This window comes from Triticum aestivum, chromosome 3D (assembly GCF_018294505.1).
Source record: "Triticum aestivum cultivar Chinese Spring chromosome 3D, IWGSC CS RefSeq v2.1, whole genome shotgun sequence".
In the NCBI taxonomy this organism is placed as follows: domain Eukaryota; kingdom Viridiplantae; phylum Streptophyta; class Magnoliopsida; order Poales; family Poaceae; genus Triticum; species Triticum aestivum.
This window is the reverse complement of record NC_057802.1, coordinates 4,627,036-4,637,819: the sequence shown is the minus strand read 5'-3', so window position 1 is coordinate 4,637,819 and position 10,784 is coordinate 4,627,036. Positions and strand designations below refer to the sequence as shown.

Below are 10,784 nucleotides of genomic sequence, written 5' to 3'. Positions count from 1 at the left end.
TGCCTGGGGTCGAAGCAGCAGCAGCCGGCTCAGCCAGCTCGAGCGGACTAGGACGCGCCCCGCGCGGAGCCAAAGCAGCAGCCAACTCAGCCGGCTCGGGTGCCAGGCCAGGGCGCGGCCCGCACGAAGCAGCGACAGCTGGCTCAGCCGGCTCGGGTGCCAGCCCAGGTCGCGGCCCGAACGAAGCAGCGGCAGCTGGCTGGGCCTGCGCCAGCGAGCCAGCGGACGAGGGGCCAAAGGGAGGCGAAGGGGTGCTGATGCATGTGCCATGCACAGGAGAAACATCCCCTGAACACGCACCATCGAGTTCCCGAGCGACCACATGCGACGAATCATCCAGGAGCTCAAGTCGCGCTCCTCGCCCAATACCTGCACCATGGTTAGGTAGCAACGAGGGAGTATATGCAGCATCTACAAATTGAACAGGCAAAGGTAAAGTAGAGTTCTTAGGTGTAGTGGGAGTGGTGGAGGTGTCCGAAAGTGCAGAAAAAGGAAAAACATTCTCATCAAACACCACATCACGAGAGATGTAGACGCGGTTAGAGGGAACATGAAGACACTTGTACCCTTTATGAAGAGAACTATAACCAAGAAACACGCACTGTTTAAACCGAAACTCCAACTTGCGTTGGTTATATGGACGAAGATGAGGCCAACACGCACACCCAAAGACCTTGAGAAAAGTATAATCAGGAGTTTCATTCAGCAAGAGTTCAAGTGGTGTTTTCATCTGACGGAATCGTGTAGGAAGTCTATTAATAAGAAAGCATGCAGTGGAAAACGCATCACTCCAAAACCGGAAAGGAACGGAGGCATGGGCAAGCAAAGCAAGACCAGTCTCAACTATATGGCGATGCTTACGCTCGGCTACACCATTTTGCTGATGTGTATAAGGACAAGACACACGATGTGTGATTCCAAGCTTATTAAAGAATGCGTTGAGGTTGTGATACTCACCCCCCCCCAATCTGATTGCACGTGAATGATTTTGTGATTGAGCAGACGCTCAACATGCGCTTGGAATTGCAAGAAAACATTAAACACATCAGATTTGCGTTTAAGAAGATAAAGCCAAGTGAACCGACTGTAAGCATCAATAAAACTAACATAGTAATTATGGCCACTAACAGAGGTTTGAGCATGGCCCCATACATCTGAAAACACAAGTTCAAGCGGTTTATGGACTACACGACTCGACTCGGAAAACGGAAGCTGATGACTCTTGCCTTGCTGACAGGCATCACAAACTGCATCAACATGTTTAATGGACACAACTGGAAGCTCATGACGATGAAGTACATGGCGAACGATGGGAGTGGCAGGATGACCAAGGCGTGCATGCCAATGTGATGGAGACACACGAACACCACTGAAGGCACTGGGAGCTGGTGGCACATCAAGCGCATAAAGACCATTATTGCGTAGTCGACCTCTAAGAAGTACGTCCCTCGTGTCCCGATCCTTAACAAAAAAATGAAAAGGATGAAATTCAGCAAGAACATTATTATCACGAGTAAGTTTAGGAACTGAAAGCAAACTACGTGAAACAGAGGGAACACGAAGGACATTAAGAAGACGTAATTGTTTGGATCGATGTGTAAGAAGTGATGCCTGACCAAGATGTGAGATGTGCATACCTTCCCCATTAGCGGTGCGAACCTGATCGTGTCCACGGTACGGCTCCTGTGTAGAGAGCTTGCCCATCTCACTCGTCAGGTGATTGGTAGCCCCCGTATCCATGTACCAAGATGCATCAACTGGGTAAGAAGGAGTATGCCCCTGCTCATGAGTCGCGAGGGTAGCCTGCTTCTCATTGCCCTTGCCATTGTTCCCAAGCCCCAAGAAATCCTGCTTGAAGTGACGATGGCAACGAGAAGCAAGGTGACCATCAAGCCCACATAGCTGGCAGGGAATCTGAGCACCACATGAAGGGCAACAGGCACGGACTCGACCTCCTGTCGAGGTAGTGGTGTTCCGCGAATTAGTCGCGGTCGGCGGAGGCTTACCACCCTTTGGTGGCTTGGAGGGCTTGCCCTTCCCACGTGTTGCAGCGTTGGCGGAAGGAAAACTCGACGTAGACCGGCGAGCCTGGATGCGCTGCTCGGTAGCAAGGAGACGTGCGTACAACTCTCGTGGCTGGATGGGAGTGTCACGACCATTGATATTCTCCACCAAATTATCATAGTCGTCGCTCAGTCCGTTGAGTACATAGGAAGTGAACTCCTCCGGACCAAGCTCCTTGCCAATGGAGGCAAGTGTGTCAGCCATACCCCTCACCTTGTTGAAGTAGTCAGTGACGGTGAGATCATGAAGCTTCACCTCCCCAAGCGCAGTGCGAATGGCATGAGCCCGCGCCTGAGACTGCGAAGCAAAACTGGTGTGAAGAGCCGTCCACGCGTCCCGAGATGTAGAGGCGAAGATGACCAGTGACGAGACCCCCTCCATAAGAGAGGACTGGATGGCGGAGAGGATGGCCTGATCCTGAGCCACCCACGCATGATGCCCTGGATGGTATGGCGGCGGGCACGGCAGAGTGCCATCAACAAACCCCTCCAAGTAACGACTGCGGAGAAGTGGTAAGACCTGAGCACGCCATGACAGATAGTTATCCGTCGTCAACTTCACCGGGATGAGATGCGCAAAGTAGAACGGTGCATGAGATACACCATAATCCGAAGGCGGCGGCGGCGCATAAAAAACCGGGGGTGAAGGACCACTCGGCACGGCGGACGAAGCCACCAGCTCCGTCGATGCACCGCCGTAGGGCGCTCCGTATGAAGCGGGCGCACCGTAAGGAGACGCAGGCACCGAGGTTGGCGGGTAGGCGCAGGCCAACGGGGCAGCGTGGCCATAGGACTGCTGCAGCGGAGAGGGAGCCGACCACTGACTAGCCGGCGCGACGCCGTAGGAGCCGGCCACCGGCGGCTGTTGCAGGGACGAAGCACCCTGATGTGGATGTGCTGCTCCGTAGGGCACATACGAGATGCCCTGGTGATGCACGTCCGAGTGCAGAGGCGGGATGCCACCCGAGCCGGATTGCTGATGAAGATACGGGGCAGCGCCCTGGTAATGTGTATACGGAGCGGCGCCGTAGGAGCCTGCTGGCGGGACTCCATACGGATGCAGGACAGCGCCCTGGTGACTGGCGGCTGGAGCGGCACCATACGGTGCAGACGGGACGGCGGCGCCATAGGAGCCCGCCGGCGGAGTCGCCGACGACCGGCGACGGTGGCACGGCGGAGCCCCGGGCAGTGGCAGCCATGGAGGCGCCAGCCAGGGAAAGCAGCGGTGGAGAAGCCAAAAACGGAGAGGCCGGGAAGGCCGGAGCGGCGGCTCATGCGGGAGGAATCGCAGCTGCGGCGGCCGGCACCGAGGCCATAGATGCGATCGTGGCGGCAGCGGAAGCAACGACCGTAACTAAGCTGATACCATATTAGACGTAGACTTTTTTTGATTAATCGCACAGCCCTTTAGGGGTGGCGTGAGTTGTATATATATTGGTGTTACATAGGTACAAAGTACAAATCCTAACCATACACGGTTAGGTATACAGAAGCTATACGTAATACAATTACATAGTCTAACAATGAGTTCAAGTGGAGCACCCAATTTAAACGGAAATCCATCAGTTTCCTGTTGAGATCGTGGGGAGAGGAAGTGAAGCATGAATCATCGATAACCTGCAAAGAAGGGTTTCTTTGTTTTTTAGGAGAAGCGTTATTGGATATTGGATGGCTGTAGATGGCTACTAAGAATATAAAAGTGTGGGCCATTTCGAACATTGGACTGCACATGCGTTTAGTCAGCGGGCTGTGTAGTTAGTGTCACCAAACGCAAAATTTCTGAAGAACAACAGTAAGCTATGTGCCAAACCAGAATGTCGAGTCCTGGGGAAGGGGAAGACGTCGTTACAGATGGAAAAGTCTGGTAGCCATTGATGACGGTTGCCGAGTAGAGGAAAGACACAAGCGGGAGACGTCGTACCGCTAGCTGGTGGTCTTTCGAAGCAAACGGAAGATGGTGACTGCGCATGGTGGTGGACGGGTAGCGTGATCAGGATGACGTGTTGTGAGGCGGGGCGACGCGCGAGCGAGGGGGCGTCCATGGAGCGGTGAGCTATCCCACCATGAGTACAAACTCCAAGCAGTACATAGGGTATTACTCTTCATTAGAGGCGCGAACCTCAAACTGTGCATGCGGGCTCCGTTCTGGTACATCCCGTCATGTTCGCCATCCTACCGAGGGCACTAACGATTTTCTGCTCCCTCACTTGAAATGGCTTGCAATTCCAACATATATTTACAATCTTAGAATGTTGTATGTATTCTTGCGACTGCGATTACAGACTTGTTGTTGTCTAAAATTGTTCCTATGGGGCTTTATTTCGGTTGATATGATGCTTATTTCATCTCCAACAGATCTAGAATTTGTAGAAGTAAAATAAAATTATAGAGCAGCATCCTGGCATTCCTAGAGCTGCCAAGCACATGCAACAAATATTTTTGAACCATTTCTGAGGAGCGATGTCGTTCTTTTCAAACCAAAGGTGAGCACACAAACATGCGAATACCTGGGGTAGATACTGTCCTGGCTGAAGAGAAGACTGCCAAACACACACATGTAGAAAAGGCAAGACATGATGAGATCCTACTTGAAATTATACTTGGACAATTAAGTTGAAATACCCCAAGTTAGGTATTCAAAAGCATCTTGCTACATTACCTACTTGACTAGACTAAGGCACGATTACATTTTTGAAGATAACATATAAACACCGCCGACCACATTTGATGTGATGCGAGAAACTTGGTAACAACTAAAAATTGCAGCACCCTTCACCTGGAGAAAAGAAAAGTGTTAATTTGTTAGTAACCTGATGCAGATACTGACAAAACCTAATTGTAGCACCTATGACTATGTAAATCCTTCACCCTTTTCACATAAATTTTGTAGGTGATGGAGTTAAATGAGCCGACTAATGTGTGTAATAGAAAAATGGGCTACTAATATATTACTTTCAACTTATGGATTATGATATTGAAAATGAAGGGAGAACTATGGCATATAAGATCTGGATTATCAACATATCATTTATGCTCCAACACGTAGCGTCGTCACCATTTTAATTGTTTGTCTATGTTGTTAGCATGTGCGGATCCAAATCTCATCCACATGGGCAATATTTTGAGGGTGCACGCTACCCACATTGCCTGTCACATATCTTCCAAAGAGAAAAATCAAACATTTCAAAACTCACAAATTATATTAAGAAGATCTTCTTACCTGCTAAACCATTTTAGCACATTAGCACATCAAACCAGGAAATCATCCTAACTTTTTAGCTCCATTAGTTCCACCAGCAATGGTTGTGCCTAGAAGCATAAGAAGTCTGACAATTAAAAACAGTTCAACGATAAAGACAAATTGATAAGAGAGGGTAACATGAGACAATTAGAAAGATGAGCTGGCAAGTATAGCCTAAGCAAAATAATTCACTTAGATAACATATTTTTATAGGTGTGTTATAAGTCACTATAGATACTAGCAATAAATAAACAAAACCACATCTTCTATAAAATGTAAGTAATATTCATAAAAGTAGTCACTTAGCTACCTCATAATGGATAATTTAGCTAGTGAGAAGATGAAGAAAAGGCATAGCCTAGAATTTTCTCATCTAAACTCATTCTTCATCATATCAACCAGACACAATTATGAAAAATAAAATTATTTCTATGTGTTACCAAAATTATGAAAAATATTCACCTATAGGAGGGGCCATGAACGGCCATGAACAAATGACAAAATCACTAAGATTTCAGTAAGCATGTATTGAACCAAAGTTGTTTTGTTGGAGTTAAGTTTAGTAACAAAATCAGAAGAAATAATAATGGATACAAAATATCTAGCCTTGAGATTTCATACATAGTATCAACTATACATAGTATCAACTAGGTTAACATTCAACCTTTGATAAGGTATTTTCGAGGAAAGAAAACAACCATATCAAAAGATAACACATACTAAAATAATGTCGCTATGAGTTCATCCATCTAGCATAGGGAAAATTACTAAGTTTTTATTACTAGAATTTGCATACTAAGTTCAAGTGTAAGTGAACAATTAAGAATCACAATAATTCTATGTGAGCAATCATTTACAAAAATAACCAGATTAGGCTACTCCTAGTACATAAAGACAAAGGATGAGTGATCACCTTGTAGGTAGAAACTCCTAAAAGGATAGTACTCCCTAGAATATCGTACATCAAGTTTTGTGGAATGCATTGACTTGAGTTGAATCATATAGGCACTATTGTGCATATATAAAAATATTGCATTGGTATCCTCATCATACCCCATCAGTTTGTTCCATGGTATCGTTTCCGAAATTTGAGGAAGGGTGTTAAGAATGTTATGCAATGCAACTGTCCTTTGGGAAAACCATATGGAAACACCTTCAGAATTGACCTCCCTCCGCCACACTTGAATGTCATGGTAAGATAAAATGGCAACACCAACAATACTATCATCTATCTGGATAATCTGACACTGACATATGCCAAAATCATTCATCCTGCGAGGCCCCTTGATCAGGCTAAGGTTCTGCCCCTCCAAATCAAACTCAACTATATCGTCTCTCCCATACCTAGACAACCAGTAAACGGCATTACCAACAAGGGTATTGGAACTGCAAGGGCCATAAATAGTCTTAGGTTGAGTCTCTATTGAGATGAGATTGCCCCATTTGCCGGTCTCTGAGGAGAATACACGGACCAGAGGTCGTCGATTATTATGTATGTACATGGACAACATGACTACTTTGAAGGGGCTGGAGTGGCAGCTGCCGTGCACATGGCCCTGCTCGCCGGCGGCGCATAGCACGGCCCCGCTGAGATTGTTCATGTCGAACTCTGGTGGAACGGACAGACGATGTTGCTCGCCTGTGATGGGGTCGCACACAACGACCTCTTTACTCTTGATGTCTTCAATGAGGACCCTACCGTGGCGGCAACTGAGCACATAGTAACGTGGTTTATTGTAGTGTCCAAGGATGAAGCGCTTCGGAGGGATGCGATTGGGAGGATCCATGACCGAGTGGAACTCCTTCTCGTGGTTGTTGCCACACACGAGCAAGCCGAGGAGGGGTGCCTTCCGGTGGTGAGCACGGAAGCAGCGGAGGAAGTCGGGGTCTGTGGCGACACGTCGCCAGCGCTTGCAGACCGTGGATGCGCGCAGAAGGGAGGACGGTTGCGGCGGGAGGCGAAGTAGGATCTCCCAGAGCATATCATCATTGTTGTCCAGCAAGTTGCCGCGGCAGCCGCGGGGGCGGCGGATTACTCGGGCTCCGTCGTCGCTCGTGTGGGTCTGGGGATGGAGACGCGTGCTGCGTCGGCTGACCACTGTGGCACCCTCATCACTGGCGTGGATTTGGGGATGAAGGCGTGGGCTACGGCGGCGGCATATTCCGGCGTCCACCTCGCTGTGTTGGAGGCGTTTCATGTCGACGTACGCCGCCAGGGCAAGGCAAAAGATGTAGCTAGCTCGCTCGGGGAAGGAACACACGTACGTGGTGTACTGCCAGGAGTCTTGTATTGACTCGTGGTATAGGTCGACCAAAGCTACTAGTACTAGCTGATTACGCCGAGTTGACCGGCGCGCACGTACGTACAGAAAGGCTAATTAAGCAGCAATTACGGTTCGTGTTTATACAAGGTGATGGGTTCTAATCCGAGCCGGTCATAGACCCCAACGTGATTGATTCCTTTTTTTTTTTTTGAGGAGTCCTATACGTGATTGATTCCAACGGCCCTCAAACTGCTCCACGGTACTGGACTCCGTTCGATTGCGTCAAACTGTCGCCACACTCCTGACTGGGCTAGCCCATCATCGCGAGCCCACCCGAGGTAGCGAACCAACGCACTGTATAAAACCCGTGCATGGTAGTGAACCGGTCATGGTAGCGAGCATCTTTTTCTGGCTGGTTTCTTATTCGGTTTAGGGAAAGAAAAAATATTTCTGAAATGTGAGCATTTTTAAAAAAATTTGATAATATTTGTTTTGAAAAATCTGATAATTGTTTGCAAAATGCACAAACATTATTTTGTGATGCAATTTTTGAAATTGTCAAATACTATGTTTTTAAAAACATAAATATTTCAAAAAATCCGAATATTTTTTTAAAGCTACTCCCTCCGATCCATATAAATTATTGCTGATTTAGTAAAATCCGAGGGAGAAACATTTTTTGAAATTGCCAAAAAATTATTTAAAATCACAAAGTTTAACAAAATTGATAAAATATTTAATATCCATCTACACATTTTCTAAAAACTCCCCCCCCCCCCCCGAAATTTTCTAAACATTTTCTGAAATCACGAATATTCTTTCAAAATCAAGGTTTGTTTTTAAAAATTTGAATAGTTAGGAAATCTAGCATTTTTCCTAAAATTTTCAACATTTTATTAAACAAGGAAAGGAAACAAATAAATAAAACAGAAAACCGGACAAAACCGAACATGAATCGTATGGAAAGTTCCTAAAAGCCAGGATTCTATAGAGTAGGTAGCTACTACTTAGGTCGATCCATCTCCTGGTCATTCACCTTTTTGAAATGTAGACTGTTTGTCGCAGAATGCGTCAAATAGGGATCACCGTCCATTCGTCCTGCATCTGCTTCCGAATTTCCGTTTTGTCAAGGTTAGGTGGAGCACTACAGCCAAAGGCCAGGGTCGTGTGACCTAGTACATGGGCGACCACCCAGAGTTGTGGGCTCTAGGGCGCCTACGCACGGAGCTCCCATGGTGTCGTACTTGGCCGCTATGCCCCTGACCTCCATCTTATTTGTTGACTATTTTTGCCCCTGCTACTTTCATTTCAGTATTGTAATAAACATGGAAACGACATGTAAACTGAAAACAAACCATTGAGTCAGTGAAAAAAACAGTGGACCTCCAAATCCACGTATGGATTGGAGCACACCCTCCAAACACACAACCCACCTGCCTGATTTAGGCCGGCCAATTTCGTGTGGTCCGCATTTTTTACATTTATTTTTTTATTTTTCATTATCCACTTTGTTTTCTGTTTTACTATTAAATTTTTATGTATAATAGAAAATGTACACAGATTTAAAAATATTCAAAACTACAAACAGAACTAGTGGAACCGCAAAATGCTCGTGAATTCAAAAAGAATGTTCCCAATTTCAGAAAAAAATCACGAATTTCATAAATGTTTGCAAAGTTCAAAAAATGTTCACAAATTTAAAAATGATAACAGATTTAGGAAATATTTAGGGATTCATAAAATGTTCTAAAAATTTAAAAATCCAAATTACAATATATGATGAAAATTTCATAGAGTTTCCTAATTTCAAGAAAATTCCATGAATTTTCAAAGTGTTCTAAACTTTCAAACATCTTCATGACTTCAAAAAAATGCTCCATAAATTACAATTGTTTCTCTCCAAAGACTTCATCTATTCATGAAATGTTCAGAAAATTCCAAAAAACATTAATTGAAAAAATTATTCCCAAATTTCAAGAAATGTGAATGCATATAAAAAAATGTTCATAAAGTGGAGACAAGTCTTGAAATTGAAAAGGTGTTCATGAATTTGAAAATTATTCTGGTATTTTTAAATATAATGAATTTATAAATTGTTTCTGATATTAAAACTGCACACAATTTTTAAAAAAAATCCACAAATTGAAAATTTTCATGAATTCAGAAAAGTCAAAAGGTTTGAAAAAAATCACGAATTTGAAAAGAAATGTAAAAAGGATAAATAAAAATAAAAACGGGAAAAGAGAAAAATAAAAAATAAAGGAAAGATAAAAAAGTTCAGAGAAGGTTCGAAAATGTTTCTAGAACCGGCGGGAAGAAAACCTGAATGGACCGGCAGAGAACAGGGCGCGTGTGGGGTTACAAGGTAGGTTGCTTGTTTTATACATAGTTCAAACGCAGGCGCTCATACTTACGCACATAGACTCACCCCTCTAAACGCACATCTTATCACTATAAACCTCCGAGAGACTAAGCCGATACATCATCTTAAGATCGACTACAGAGGCATTTGCAGTAGGTCGATAATCCAGCTACTTACGTATGAAACAGGAAGGCCCCAGAAATAGTCGATCAGTTCGTATTGTCACACGTGCAAGTCCACAGCAATGCCCAACCCACTTCTTATCGATGCAATATTTTCATGGAGAAAACGACTCAACAGTCTGTAGAGGAAAGTATAGCCCCCCACCCCCAACCACCTCAATGGATCAATTTCCCCCTCGACTCCAAAACCGGATCAATTAGACCCCAAGGTGGTATTGGACATAATTTTAGGTGGTATTTGAATAGGCAGTGCTGACTTGACGAGATGACTTGTCAATGATTAAATCAGGTGGTTTTCTCGGGAAGGAATTGCTTAGGTGATTTATTTATTTTCTTTCTACTCAGCTCCCTCTACCTCTCCCCGACTGCTGTCATCGCCACCCACCTGCCTTGTCACTAGAGTTGATAGTTTCCCCACTATCCCCGCCCGCCAACGTCATGGCCATAGGTGAGTTCTGTGGTCGGCTGATGACTCGACCCCTCCTCTACCCCCTCTGATGATCGCACAGCTATGGAAAAGTAGGACTCGTTGGGAGTTTTGGGGTTTGGGGAAGGACACAGTTGTGGACAACAGAAGCATCAGATTTAGTTGGCATGACCGTGAGTTGGTAGCCATGGTAGTGGTTTTGGACGCCTGCCATGGCAGTAGTTTTGGACGCCTGCCATGGCAGC

At 45.5% G+C, this 10,784-nt stretch overlaps 1 protein-coding gene across 1 annotated transcript; it reads right to left on the bottom strand.

Annotated features, from left to right (window-relative positions):
- Nucleotides 1-5,268: 5,268 nt before the first annotated feature.
- Nucleotides 5,269-7,656, bottom strand: LOC123073622 (uncharacterized). The gene is made up of 2 exons (XM_044496692.1): nt 6,218-7,656; nt 5,269-5,372 (listed from the first exon to the last, which is right to left on the bottom strand). The coding sequence occupies exons 1-2, from the start codon at nt 7,500-7,502 to the stop codon at nt 5,326-5,328; spliced, it is 1,332 nt and encodes a 443-aa protein (XP_044352627.1). The 5' UTR covers nt 7,503-7,656; the 3' UTR covers nt 5,269-5,325.
- Nucleotides 7,657-10,784: the final 3,128 nt, after the last annotated feature.

Bases quoted from the DNA above. Each gene is read 5' to 3' on its own strand.
- LOC123073622 (XM_044496692.1), bottom strand. From the start codon at position 7,502: ATGAAACGCCTCCAACACAGCGAGGTGGACGCCGGAATATGCCGCCGC. The intron at 5,373-6,217 runs GTGATCACTCAT...TTATGCTTCTAG, and splicing joins TAGGAGTTTCTACCTACAAG to GCACAACCATTGCTGGTGGA.